A 12,991-nucleotide genomic window follows, 5' to 3' on the forward strand; every position below is an offset into this window, starting at 1 on the left:
GAAAATTTCCGAATATTTTTTCACAATGTTTTTTTAAAATTCAATTCATGCTTCTTGATAGATTTTTGAATTCGTTTGCTTACTTGCTTAATCACTAATTAATGCGTGTTAATTCTGGTTGTAACTTTGCATGCCGTCAATTTAATATAATATGGTGTTGATCAGAGTTATTAATTTATCATTATTTACTTTGGAAGTATACTAATGTTTGTTTGTTTTTCTCCTCTATTAGAAAAACAAAACTGACACAAAAACATTCGTTGGCCCTAATGAATACAAAGCATATACTTTTTTTTTTTACAAAATATGTGATAAGAAAAAAAAATTTGTTTTGAATAGTATAATATTGACAAATATACTAGACTACTAGTACTAGTGTATATATATGGCGAAAGGTTTTGATATGTAATTTCACTTGCATGCGCTCATAAGTGATAGTGAACATGCGATGTACCACGTACGCTAGCCCTAAATGGACCCTATTCACTTGTCTTATTGGACCACCTTGGTTATCATAAGGAAGAAAAAATTGACTTATCATTGAAAAATTGGGGACCGATCGATGGATATGAGCTGATTTTATGTGCATAAATGTGGAAAATATACAGGGAAATCAAGAAGGACATAACGTGTATTGCTCCAAAATGTTTCTAATTTATTTATATATATGAAATTACAAATTCACAAGTGCAAGTTTATGTTTAATTTGTTTTAGAGTAAGATCTTCTCAGACGTCGTCATGGTTGCACATTACTATCAGCACCACATAGGTCCATTAATGGCATGTGAGGGAAAGTGGCTAGATGATCAGAGGCGACAATTATGTGTCATCTAATATATTTATTACATCTATCTATAGATAGAATATATGATCGTACAAGATTTTTGGATAAATTATGAGATGATTTGCTACAATTAGAAATATATCTACTACTATAATGTACAACAGATATTGATCAATCTATTAGTTTAAAGTTAGAAACTTGTGCATTAGAAAAACGCACATCTTTGTTTAATAAAATAAAAACAAAACATATTTGCGATAAATAATTAAAAATAATATTTGTGTTTGGTTCGTAAAAACAATTATGTAAAAACAAATAGATTTGTCTTTTTGGCTCTTTATGAGTTAATAGAAATACACTTGAAGCCGAGAAGTGAGAATGGTCCAACGTAGAAGGAAATTGACAAGAATCCTTTTTGTAAATGTTTATAAAAAGTTCCCAAAATTTTCTGATTGATATACATATTGGGAAATAAACGACGTCGACCTTTTTGTGGTGTACTGGTTACATAATTTTTGAATCATCATTTAGGGAAAAAAAAAATACATATACAAACAAAGTTGTGTCGCTATATATCGTTTATTAGTTGATAATTGCTATTTTAAATTTTCGATTAGACTATAATTCGTGTTTTTACCTCTTTAATCACCGGGTTAAGTCCAGGCCCAATACGGGCCTTTATACGGGACCACAGTATCCGGGTCCAGCCCAAAAGTAGAGGAAAGTAAAAAACAAAAGTAAAAGGGAATTAACTAAGTTGAGCTTTGGACCATTTATATATATTTACTTTGTAATAAGTGAATGAAGTGTATCTTCGTTTCTGTTTGTAGAAGAATTGAGAGATCCCATTATCTTGATTCTGCGATTAATTCTTTGCACTTGTATATACGTACTGTACTCTATTTTGGATGGTAAGTTCAAATTTATGATTGACGCAATAAGATCATAGACTTTATTGTTATAAATGTTAAAGTACAATAAATGTATCCTAAGTTTTCTGTAATACGATATTCTAATAATCGTGACGCAATACAAAAATAAATAAATAGATAGAGAAGAGGAAATAATGATTTGGATTCAGGATTCGCATGCCTTACATAATTACATTGTATTATCACTCTTTAGGATTTAATTTGATGCACGTTCGAAGCTTTTTCTTTAGTTATATTATACGTGTAGTTAGTAGCTAAATATCTCAATTTGTTTAATTACGTAAATAACAAATCCTATTATTAGCTTATTGATTTGCATCATAAGTTGATACTTAAACGATATTCGTGGCTACCAAAAGAATGATATGTATAATTAGGTTTATTTTTATATTTAATAACGACCTCATTGTTAGGTTGACATAGGGATAAAATATAGTGATAAAATATTAGTAACATAGATTAACAGATTAAAGTACAGTTAAAATTACATATGCATGTCATACAAATTACTCATGTTTTCGTTTTGTTCTCATTTATATAGTTTATAAATAAGATATTTCATAATAATAAACAAAAAAAAAAAAGTGGAATCACTAGAATGTAATGACATGGAAGAAAGGTGTATTCCGTAACTAAGTACTAAGAAATATATAAATCATGAATTACAAAAGAAAGAAGAAGCATGGTCCACTAGAGAGAAATGGAAAGCAAAGTTTTGTTAATAAAGGCAAAGCTTTGTCACGTGCTAATGCTTATTAGAATCTGCCAAAGTTATCATTTATTTCTTCCATTCATTATTTATACCTAATCCACCTTTTAATTAATTTATACTACTACTACTATTACTATATCCAGCCATGTTAGTTGATTAACTATTTTGATCGTATAATATTACCACGCTTAGCCTCGGAGTATCAAAAATGTGTCCATTGGGTTGAAATAATAATTGCAAATCACCTTTTTTTTTCATAATACTTCCTTTTTCCGTGGTATGTCATTTCCACTTTTAATGAGTTTACCTTTTTAATCTCAGGACCCAACATGTTCCATATAATTCTGGTTTTTGATGATTTTGTTTTATGAGTTTTGTCTACACGGTTTATCAAAACTTAAATGTCATTAACTCTTAAGTTGACAGAAAACAAAACATAACCAAACACACTAACTCATTAAGTTGTTTATTTTTTCAATTACAAAAAGTTTTATCGAGACATTTCAAGTAAATAGGAAAAACATATCAATATTATTACCCTGATCGTCTTTAAATTTGCTTAATTACTTCTTTTATTTTGGTGGTGATGGTGGATCGTTCGATTAGACAGCACAAAAAGGAGAAATGAAATCAAATGTTAAAAAGGTTATAGAGAGACTAGTGAGATGTCAGCATCTTACAAGTTTTTTTTCTTTTTTTTTTTTTTGGTTAGCATCATAATTAAGTAGCACGTTACCTTTGCTTTATCTAAAAGGTATCAGAATTTTAACTCTGCAAAAACAAAACGCTTGTGTTTAAGTTTAAGTACAGCCTGCATAATTGATTACATAACAATTAGTACTTAATATAAAATCCCTAATCAATAATTTATAAGCTCCTTTTAAACTAATCAATCAAACACGATGTAAGATTCACTTGATCCCTTTACCCAGAAAAAAAAAAGGAAAACAAATACTATTTACTTGATTTGAGGTATCCTTCATACAAAAAAAATCACTATAAGATTAAGAATTGAAATTGGAAAGTATTTATATAGAATAGTCGAATGACAGCTTTTAAACTGCTATTACTAGAGTAGACTGAATAGTAGTGACCATTGACAAAAAAATAAAAATAGCAGTGACCAATAATTTTTGGATTTTCCATATCTAATTTGTACAACAAATTATCATCACTCTCACACTAAGGAAAAAAACCTTGAAACAAAAAAAAAAGCTGTAAACCACCAAACTCCATCCACTATGTCTATAACACCTTCAAACTTGACAAACCAATTCGAATGATTTTTTTTTTCTTCTATAAATGATATATGAAATTTCTCTTAATTAACTGATCACATAAGTCATATAATTCGGTTTACATAGTTTTCATTATCTTAAAATTTAGAAAATAATTATATTCAGAAAATAATAAATACAGTATAATATAATTTTATTGTTTTTATTATTAAAAATATATAAAAATTTATGTTATAAGAAGTGAAAGATAGAGATGGAAAATGAAAGCACTAAAGCCACTAAATACCAAAATTACAATTAATAAAAAATGGGGAGATAAAAAAGTAAGCTCTCTCTCTCTCTCTAGTTGTCCTCATCTCTCCACAATTCTCTCCTCCAGCTCGAACGCTCTCGTCACTCAGATCTCCCATCTTCTCCTCCGATATACAAACAACACCATTTCCACAGTTTTCAGAAACCTCTAACTTATATATAAAAAATCAATTCTTTAATTGGCGATTATAAAAAAAAACATTGATCTGTCGTCGTTTTCTGATACTTGTTTTTCACCTCCATCCAATAAGAGGGATTCTGCTCTAGTCTTCTTTCTTCCATTGCTCTGTTCGAGATTATAAAACTGACGAAATTAATTACAGTAAATTGTAATATAAAAAAAAAAAAGTGTGGATCTTTGGGAAAGATAAGCTTGAGAATTAATACACATGCCAGCCTTTTTCTGCATCTTCTTCTTGGTCGCTTTATCTTCAAGTTTTCCCGCTCTGTCTACTAAGCCAAAGGTACTTACTTACTTCTTTAATTGTCCTTTTACCTCTTATACATTTAACTCTATGTTTCTTTCTTTTTACTTCTGTTTTGTTTTCTCTGTCTCTTATTATGTTTTTATTTTTTTTAATCTTGATGGGTCTCTCTCTCTCTCTCTCTCTTGGGTTTTATATCATCAGTTAAAGAGTCGAGAGAAAGCAAAAGTTGAATAGAGAGAGAGAGAAGCGATGATGAACACTAGTGTTCGAGCTGCTCTTTCCTCCATGAAAGCTCCTTCAAAGCATGACACCAATCATGTATCTTTCTTTTTCCTTTTCTCTCTCTCTTATCACTTTTTGTTTGTGAACTCAATTTTGATTGCTTTTTCTCTTTTGGGTAATCTTTTTTTTGGTGGATATGTTTTAGTCTCTGCAAAAAAAGTTTGTTCCTTTAGAATGATAATTTGGATTTCCAGATATTTTTTTCTCTTTAAGATTCTTGCCTTCTACATTGGACTATTTACCAACCGAACCTTTGCTTTTTTTTTTTTTTTTTGTTCTTTCTAAAAAAATATAGTTATTCGTAGTGATTTTACTGGTCACAGTGAAAGTGATCGATACTCTCAATTCTTATCCTCCTCCATCTGGAAGTGTGTGTTGTTTCCCACTATCAAAGGCTCTCAGAGCTATAGTTTCTTCTTCTTTTCTGTTTTCTCTATTAGCTCCAGTGTGTTTCTTTTTTTTTGGTTCATATGAGTAATGATGTTTCGTGGTATTATGAAATCTTCAAAGGAGGACAAGAAGAAGATGGATAGTAATGGAGCTGTTGCTAATTCAGGCAAATCTCTGGTTAATAAGCGTCGAGCTAACAGAGAAAAGAAAATGGATTTGCTACAAGATGTATGATGAAGATGAACTATTCTTTACAAAATTTCACTTTCTTTGAGTTGATGAGTTGTGAGTCTAAAACATGTTCTTGTTTGTATTAAGGTTGATAAGCTAAAGAGGAAGCTGAGACAAGAGGAGAATGTGCATAGAGCATTGGAGAGGGCTTTCACTAGACCTTTAGGAGCTTTACCTCGTCTTCCTTCTTACCTCCCTCGACATGTAAGAAAGACACCTGAATGCTGGATTTTTGAATTATGTATCAAACTTGTTGTTCTTTTTGTGTTTGATTTTTGTGTCATTTTCTCCCCGGGGTTTTGATTAGACATTGGAGCTTCTTGCTGAAGTAGCTGTTCTTGAAGAGGAAGTGGTTCGGTTAGAAGAGCAAGTTGTAAGCTTTAGACAAGGTTTATACCAAGAAGCTGTTTACATATCTTCAAAGAGGAATCTGGAGAGTCCTAATAACAACAATGGTCTGAACGAGAATTCGCCTGTTAGAAGCAGTACTAGTAAACACCAGCGTTCAAAATCCATGTCGCAACACGAGTTCAATTCTATGATCACTCCCCCTAAAAAGCATCAACAGGGTCATCATAGTCTTAGCAGAAGCATCTCAAGTAGGAAACTCTTCTCCTCTGATCAAACAGTTAATGACCGAAGTGGTGGTCAGAGAGTGGTTAATGGCAAACAAGCGTCGCCTAAACCAAATATAAACAGTGTTACTAAGCCAGTAGATGTAAGGGGGAAAGAGAACCAGATCTCTAGTAATGCTTCAAAAGACAAGAAAAATAAAGAATCACCTGAGAAGAAGATTGGCAGGTTCTTGACATCTGTGAAGAAGAAGAAACCTTTGATCAAACCGGAAGCAGCAGCTGATAAACACTCAGAATTGCAGGTAAGTAAAACGTTTACGTTTTCATTAATGCATGAATCTATAGATTTCTTCTGAAAGTTTTCTCCTTTTTGTGTGTTTTCGGTTGTTCAGGTAGATGATAGATTAGCTGATCATGACAAAGCACAGGAGAGTGTTTCAGGTTCATCTTCGGAAGACAAAACACTACAAAGTGGAAATGTAGCAAACAGAGTTTCAGAGGATTTACTGAAATGTCTGGTGACTATTATCTTGAGGATTAGCTCGTCGAAGGACATTGTCTTGGATCCATATAGTAACTGTTCAGAATGGAGAACAAGAGAACTTGGTGCATACAAGCATCTTTGCTCGGTTGATGCATCTTCAGTTGATCTTGGAAGAAGAATCAATGCTTCATTTCTGATCCATCGTCTCAAGTAAGTTTCTTCCTTTTTATGAAAATAATATGAAACTTTCTACAATGATTCAATACACTAGACTCATGTTTTTTGTGTAACCATATATTTCTTCAGGTTTCTGCTTAATAAGCTTTCCATTGTAAATCTAGACGGTCTTAGCCACCAGCAGAAGCTTGCATTCTGGATAAATACTTATAACTCATGTGTGATGAATGTGAGACTTCTATGATTTCTTTGTATGATAGAGATTGAGAAATGTATGTAAAATGTTGAATTAGCTGATGATGTCTTGTTTACAATTTACCTTTATAGGCATTCTTGGAGCATGGAATTCCGGGGACACCTGAAATGGTTGTAGCACTGATGCAGAAGGTTTTAGATTCTAACTCAAAGTTGACATCATTGCGCGTTAACATTTTTTATAGGTTTATATTCATTTCTTCTCTTTGTTGTGTCAGGCAACCATAATTGTAGGAGGCCACTCTCTCAATGCTATCACAATCGAACATTTCATCTTGAGACTTCCATACCACTTGAAATTCGTAAGTGTCCCTTTTTCTCTTTTTCTTTAAACTGTGTACCATTGAATCAAAGCTTGGTTCTTATTTTTATTTGTTTCCTCTCTGCTTATTGTTTTGGAAAAGACTTGTCCCAAAACCGCAACACATGAAGAGATGAGAGCTCATAGCACATTTGGATTGGAATGGTCAGAGCCTCTGGTCACATTTGCCTTGTCCTGTGGAAGCTGGTCCTCTCCTGCTGTAAGTTGTGTACTTAATATCATATTAGATTCAATATGGCAAATATGAAAACTTTCAAGTAATTTCAGACATGAGTTTAAAAACACATCATGAAACTAAAGTTAACAACCTTTTTATCTTACCTTTTTTAAAAAACTGAAGGTAAGAGTGTACACAGCAGCTAATGTAGAGGAAGAGCTAGAAACGGCAAAGAAAGATTATCTTCAAGCATCAGTTGGGATATCAAAGAACAACAAACTAGTGCTTCCAAAGGTATTAGATTGGTATTTACTCGACTTTGCCAAGGATTTGGAATCATTGCTGGATTGGATATGCCTTCAATTGCCTGACAAACTAAGAGAAGAAGCAAATAAGTGTATGGAGAGAAAGAACAAAGAATCACTAATGGAGTTGGTTCAAGTAGTACCATATGACTTCAGTTTCAGGTTGCTTTTGCATCAATGAAAAATGTGATATAATAATATTTGTATAGATTTGGATTGAGAGGAGGGTAAAGTAGAGCGCAAGAGTTAAAAAATTGTTATTGGTTTTTGGTTGGCTGAGAGTATATATAGATATTGTTGTGTTCTTTACTTATTGAACTATAAAAGTGATGTAATAATAATTCATTTAATTGATTTTTATATGTAATGCTATAAATATAGAGAAATACCCTAAAATAGCACTAAATCAAGTTTTATGGACAATTATAGCACACATTTCATAAATTTCCAAAAATATCACTATTTAACACATTAAAATATTTAAAATTAATTTTTAGAATTTGTTTTATTATGTTTGGGTTCTCAATTTCACATTTAGGGTATAGTTTTGAGGATTAGGGTTTAGTATTTTGAATTTAGGATTTAATTTTAGAAGATTAATTAGTGCTATTTTTGAAATTTTAGAGATGTTGTGCTAAGTTTGAAACAAAAACTTATTATGGTGCTATTTTTGAGAATCTCCCATAAACATATATGTGTACACCATTTTTTTTGTTTTGTTGAGTAGAGAGTTTTTGTCTTATTTGTTTTTTCGTGTCTGTTACTATATTTATGGTCAGCATCCTGGTCTCGTACTCGTACCATACTCATTTTGGTCGGCTTCTTGATTTAGTAAAGTATTTATTCTTGTCAACTATATGTTTAGCTTTTGTGAAGGTTATAAATTGATGTATCCTTTTTTTGTATACGAGGAGGGGTATAAGAAATTGAGTTGCTTTTATATGAAGCCTTCAAAAAAGAAAAATCCCGAGAAGAAGCAAAAGTCACAAAAAGCGCTAGAAGGAGGGTTCGAACCTCCGACCTTGTGGTTAACAGCCACACGCTCTAACCAGCTGAGCTATTCCAGCTTTTGTTAGACGTGTCAAAGAGAAGTATTATATAGACAATTTTAGTTTCCTTAGTTAATGGGCTTGAATAGAAAGGCGAACAAGAGCCCAAAAGAAGCCCATCAATAAAACACAGAACACTGATTAGAAGAGTGCTGTAATCGTGGTGGTGGTGAGAATTGGGAATTTTGCAGAGCCGTTAAACCCTAAGAACGGAGAAGAAAACCCTAGACCGGCGAAGAAGATTCAATCAGATTCTCATGTCGGATAATAATAATAAAGACCGGGATTCCGATTCCGATGCACCTGAAGAATTCACCCAGGAGCAGGTATAAAACTTACTCGTCTTCTACCTCCTTCCTAGTCTCGTTTGTTGTTCTTCTTCTTCTTCTTCCGTACCTTTACTCTTACTTGGATTTACCTGAAACACCTCGATTCAAAATATTGCATTTTTCTTATCTGTCTGTGGTGTTTTTGACTTGTTTCAGGCGAAGCTTGAGGATGCAGCGTTGAGGAAGATACAGAGAGAGAACAAGGCTAGGTTTGTTTTCTCACACACACATTGCTCCTCCCTCTTTCGCAAGCTCAGCTATTTTTATGGTTTTGTTCATTAGTGATTCGCTTTGATTGTTTCTGAAGACTTGAAAAGTTGCTTTGATTGTCAGTTCTTAGCAAAAACTATGCAAAGAGTTGCTAGTTATGTGTTGTGTAATCCTTCTTTGGCCTTTTAGAGAGTGGTGTTTTATTAGTAGTTAGTTTATATATGTCACCAAGCTTAAATCCTAGCAAAGTCCTAAGCTTTGTTTGTGAACTTGTTGATCTCTGAAGTTTTTTTAGAGGGATATAAGTTGGGAATGTGTGGATTCTTTAATGAGATTGCTTTCTCTTATGGTAGGATTTCTCGTGAAAAGAAAGAGAGGCGCAAGCATATGGCAGAGCAAATAACGCCTCGAAAATCTAAAAAGATTGAAACAGTAGAAGATGTTGTAGAAGAAGAAGAAGCAGAAGAACCTGAGGATAACTCTGAAGCTCTTGCAAAGAAGGGATTCCTTTCCAAAGACATCATCGACTTTCTTGCTGAACGAGAAAAGTATTAACATCCTTTATTTCTCTCTATGATTAAACACTTTAAGCTAGAAAGAATGTTGTCTAACATTGGCACATTTCATAGACAAAAAGCTGGGTCGGATTCTGAAGAAGAGGAGATCATAGACGAAGCCCCAAGAAAGAAAAAGCAAAAAAGCTCAGGGTATGATCATCTACTCTTGGCTTAAATTTTGTTTTAACATTACTCTCTGATTTGCTTTGATTAAGCGTCTTTTTGGTGTGTGCAGGGTCGAAACGGTTATTTACAAAGATATTCCGCCACCGGAATGCTTGAAAAGTGGGCTAGATTTCTTGAAGATGAGGAGAGCGCAAGTCCCAAGATCGTCTTCAGTTCTCAAGAACTCTGGCCAAGCTCTCCGACTTGCCACTGGTGCTGCTTCCGCCAAGAAGCAGCGACAGAGGAAATGAAACTTAAGATGTAAAATTCCATAACATTTTTGTTTTAGTTAGCCTTTTTGGCTACTCCTACTACTGCTGCTACATGTATCAGATGTTTTATTTGTTACTAATATTTGCTCAAACACTCTCAATACAATTCGCTTCGTTCGTGTTTGTCCAAGCAAAGCCAAAAGTGATCCTCGTTCGTGTTGGATCGATTGAGATGAATAGTTAATGAACTGGAGGAACATGTGACATAATCAACGTGAAGGCCAATAACATTAGTAATCTGAGATTATCTCTTGCTACAAGGACAATATAGAAGAATCTAAGTGTATATATTTGATCTAAATCAGTTTTGTAGCAACTTACAATAAATTCTACAAGTTTCTGAAAATTTTCAGAAATTGTATGTTCTCTCACAACATCACAAAAAAAAACAGAAACAGAAAGCCAAATTTACCAAAAGGTGGGAATCTTTGGGTCGATAAGTGATGCCTTCAGGTTACAAGCCATACCAAAAATCTCTCAAATTCACAGTTCTGTACCCTCCATCAATCTCCAGGGGAGCGATCAAACCGTGTAACGGTTCAGGAGTGTGAACCACATCGACTCCTTGATGATACAATCATTGGTTATGTCAGCCTCTCCGAGTCACCCTCTAAAAGTTGTGGCTTTGTGCTTTTCTACTACAAACTCACGTCTCTGAATCCTCTGCTTCTTCTTCTTCAACAGTAGGAAGCGAACCTTCTCTGCTGAAACCAGGGTTTAGGAACTTGGCCACAAAAGCCCACAACTTGTAAACATCTTCAAAGTTTGTCAAGAAGCTAAGAGAAGCTGTAACGACCTCAAATCTTATAAACCCGTTTTTCCCGGCTTCATTCTGCAAGTGCAAAGCACTATCTTCTTTAGTCCGAGCTCTATAGTTCCTCGGTTTATCATCCACTATGCGTATGTGACTCAATATACCAATGCCAAGAGATATACCTTCTCTTTCACCGAGTCTCTGAACAATTTCAGGACTAACAAAACCTTTGCTTTTATCTCTCACATTGAATGCAACCGCTGCTCCTCTTTCGTATTTGATCTTTGGCCCATATATCTGCACAAGATTCATGTTTCTGCCTCCTGATTCAGGTACTTGTAGTTGCAGTAACGATACGACAAGCCAGTTTATCAGAAACCTCAGTCTCGTTGTGGTTCTGTTAAGACCTAACATATTCACATGATCGATATGTCTGCAAACAATCTCGGTTTCTGTTTCTCTCCTATCCCATTCATCATCCGCACCTTCATCGTCTTCATTGTCAATATCACTAGTGTTATGGTATTCTTCGTCATAGACACTAGCTAGAGAAGCTTCACCGGGCTCTACTATGCTATGACTAACACGTTCCATATTAAACGAAACTCGTCTTCCTTTGCTTGGATGTTCATCTTCCACACCCAATAGCCTGCTTCTACCACCATCTCTTCCTCCCAGTAATCTGAATTCTCCTTCTGTTTCTCGTCTAATAGCACTATCTTTGATTTCTGATGAAATGTTGGAAGATTTTGAGCCATTAGCCAAGCTATGACCGTATTTTTCTTCTTGTATCTCTTGAACATGGAAATTACTACTAGAGCTTCTCCTGTTCCGTGAGGGAGTCGAGTTTTTCCCGGGCTCTGTGACTGACATAACAGCAGCATCAAAGGAAAGGACGTCATTACCATCATACATTGGACTGCTGTAACTCTTGGGTATTAGTTTAGGTGAGTGTCGTTGTTTGTGGTTTCTCTTGTTGGTAAACCATATTGGTGGCAATGGAGAAGCAATTTTGTTATGCTGATCAGATCCAAGAGGACTTTGACCCAAATCAATCCAAAACGAATTGTCTGATGACTCATCTTCACTAAAAACCGGGCTTTTCATCAGTTCTCCAACTGAAACACTCTCGGTTTCTTCAAAAATTGTGGTGCTAGTAGTTCCATCTCTATCAGAGGATATATTATCTTCTAGGAGCTCTGTTTCAAACACATCCCTCACTTGTGCCGAAGTGTATGCACCAGAGAAAGCCGGCATTTGAGTTGCAGGACGATGAGCTTCTTTGCTTATATCTTCATCATGATCTTCAAAACCAACCAATCCGTCAAGACCATCTACTGAGTCGCTGAGATATAATGGATACTGAGGCGTGATCTTCACTATTCCTGATCCTGTTTTACCAGACTGGCTCTGAAGGCTCCCCATAACTGATTTTTTAATCAACAGGCAACCAAATCCTGTCGGATCATGCCCAAACACCCGGTAAAACGAGGTAATGATAAACTCAGGCCGGAACAATGACAAACCAAGCGAATCCATATCTTTGGGACCTAAAGAACCAGCATCAAGCAACACATGCCAATGGTTCTGCTGAGCTAAAGCCATCCACTGGTAAGAATACTTAGCACCCGTAACACGAGACTGAGCAGGAAACACAAACAACCCAACCGCAGAGTCCTTCTTCTTCCTCTTCTTATAAGACAAACGTTTCTTTAAATCAGTAGAACAAAGCTTCAAAGTAGGCCATTTGAACCAAGCGTTGTAAGCCTTTGCGCCTTTCTCTCTAGCGGTCTGCGCCATCCAATTCACAGACTGGCTCTCGTGATCGAACATTGTCAAAAGCCGCTTATTGGACTGGAAAGGATAAGATTCAGCTAACAATCTGAAAGCAGAGCCTCTGCTTACTGTGAAAACAAGACCATACTCATTCTCAGGGATGTTCAAATAGTCCATGATCCTAGTTTTGATATCATGTTCCACAGTTCCACTCTCAGCTCCACCGTAGAGCGCGTGGTTACTCAAATTCGCAGTAATCTCAGAGAGACTAAAGGTACAAGTATCCCAATAGTG

At 34.8% G+C, this 12,991-nt stretch overlaps 3 protein-coding genes and 1 non-coding gene across 6 annotated transcripts in view; 2 read left to right on the forward strand and 2 right to left on the reverse strand.

Moving 5' to 3' along the window:
* LOC104729470 lies at window positions 3,984-7,945 on the forward strand. 2 transcript variants are annotated; one of them, XM_010448411.2, is made up of 11 exons: window positions 3,984-4,443; window positions 4,609-4,725; window positions 5,200-5,307; window positions 5,398-5,514; window positions 5,618-6,187; window positions 6,278-6,579; window positions 6,676-6,775; window positions 6,874-6,933; window positions 7,020-7,103; window positions 7,206-7,322; window positions 7,464-7,945. In XM_010448411.2, exons 2-11 carry the CDS (start codon window positions 4,657-4,659, stop codon window positions 7,764-7,766), a joined length of 1,830 nt encoding a protein of 609 aa, XP_010446713.1. In that variant the 5' UTR covers window positions 3,984-4,443; window positions 4,609-4,656; the 3' UTR covers window positions 7,767-7,945. The 2 variants fall into 2 exon arrangements, with proteins under 2 accessions (XP_010446713.1, XP_010446712.1); XM_010448410.2 differs by lacking the exon at window positions 4,609-4,725.
* On the reverse strand, window positions 8,579-8,652 carry TRNAN-GUU. Its single transcript has one exon. It is a non-coding gene; the product is annotated as a tRNA-Asn (tRNA).
* LOC104729471 lies at window positions 8,778-10,284 on the forward strand. The gene is made up of 5 exons (XM_010448412.2): window positions 8,778-8,960; window positions 9,120-9,172; window positions 9,527-9,721; window positions 9,803-9,880; window positions 9,966-10,284. The coding sequence occupies exons 1-5, from the start codon at window positions 8,892-8,894 to the stop codon at window positions 10,144-10,146; spliced, it is 576 nt and encodes a 191-aa protein (XP_010446714.1). The 5' UTR covers window positions 8,778-8,891; the 3' UTR covers window positions 10,147-10,284.
* Window positions 10,436-12,991, reverse strand: part of LOC104729472 — a 5,286-nt gene continuing 2,730 nt past the window's right edge. The window contains exon 2 of one of the 2 annotated variants that reach the window (XM_010448413.1): window positions 10,436-12,955. In XM_010448413.1, coding sequence (XP_010446715.1) covers window positions 10,814-12,955 — 2,142 coding nt within the window. In that variant the 3' untranslated portion in view covers window positions 10,436-10,813. The remainder of the gene's footprint in view (window positions 12,956-12,991) is intronic. The other variant, XM_010448414.2, reaches the window with a different exon arrangement.

The sequence above is a fragment of the Camelina sativa genome, chromosome 12 (genome assembly GCF_000633955.1).
Source record: "Camelina sativa cultivar DH55 chromosome 12, Cs, whole genome shotgun sequence".
NCBI lineage: Eukaryota > Viridiplantae > Streptophyta > Magnoliopsida > Brassicales > Brassicaceae > Camelina > Camelina sativa.

Bases quoted from the DNA above. Each gene is read 5' to 3' on its own strand.
- LOC104729470 (XM_010448410.2), top strand. From the start codon at position 4,369: ATGCCAGCCTTTTTCTGCATCTTCTTCTTGGTCGCTTTATCTTCAAGT. The intron at 4,444-5,199 runs GTACTTACTTAC...AAATCTTCAAAG, and splicing joins CTCTGTCTACTAAGCCAAAG to GAGGACAAGAAGAAGATGGA. The intron at 5,515-5,617 runs GTAAGAAAGACA...GGTTTTGATTAG, and splicing joins CTTCTTACCTCCCTCGACAT to ACATTGGAGCTTCTTGCTGA.
- LOC104729471 (XM_010448412.2), top strand. From the start codon at position 8,892: ATGTCGGATAATAATAATAAAGACCGGGATTCCGATTCCGATGCACCT. The intron at 9,173-9,526 runs GTTTGTTTTCTC...CTCTTATGGTAG, and splicing joins CAGAGAGAGAACAAGGCTAG to GATTTCTCGTGAAAAGAAAG. The intron at 9,881-9,965 runs GTATGATCATCT...TGGTGTGTGCAG, and splicing joins AAAAAGCAAAAAAGCTCAGG to GGTCGAAACGGTTATTTACA.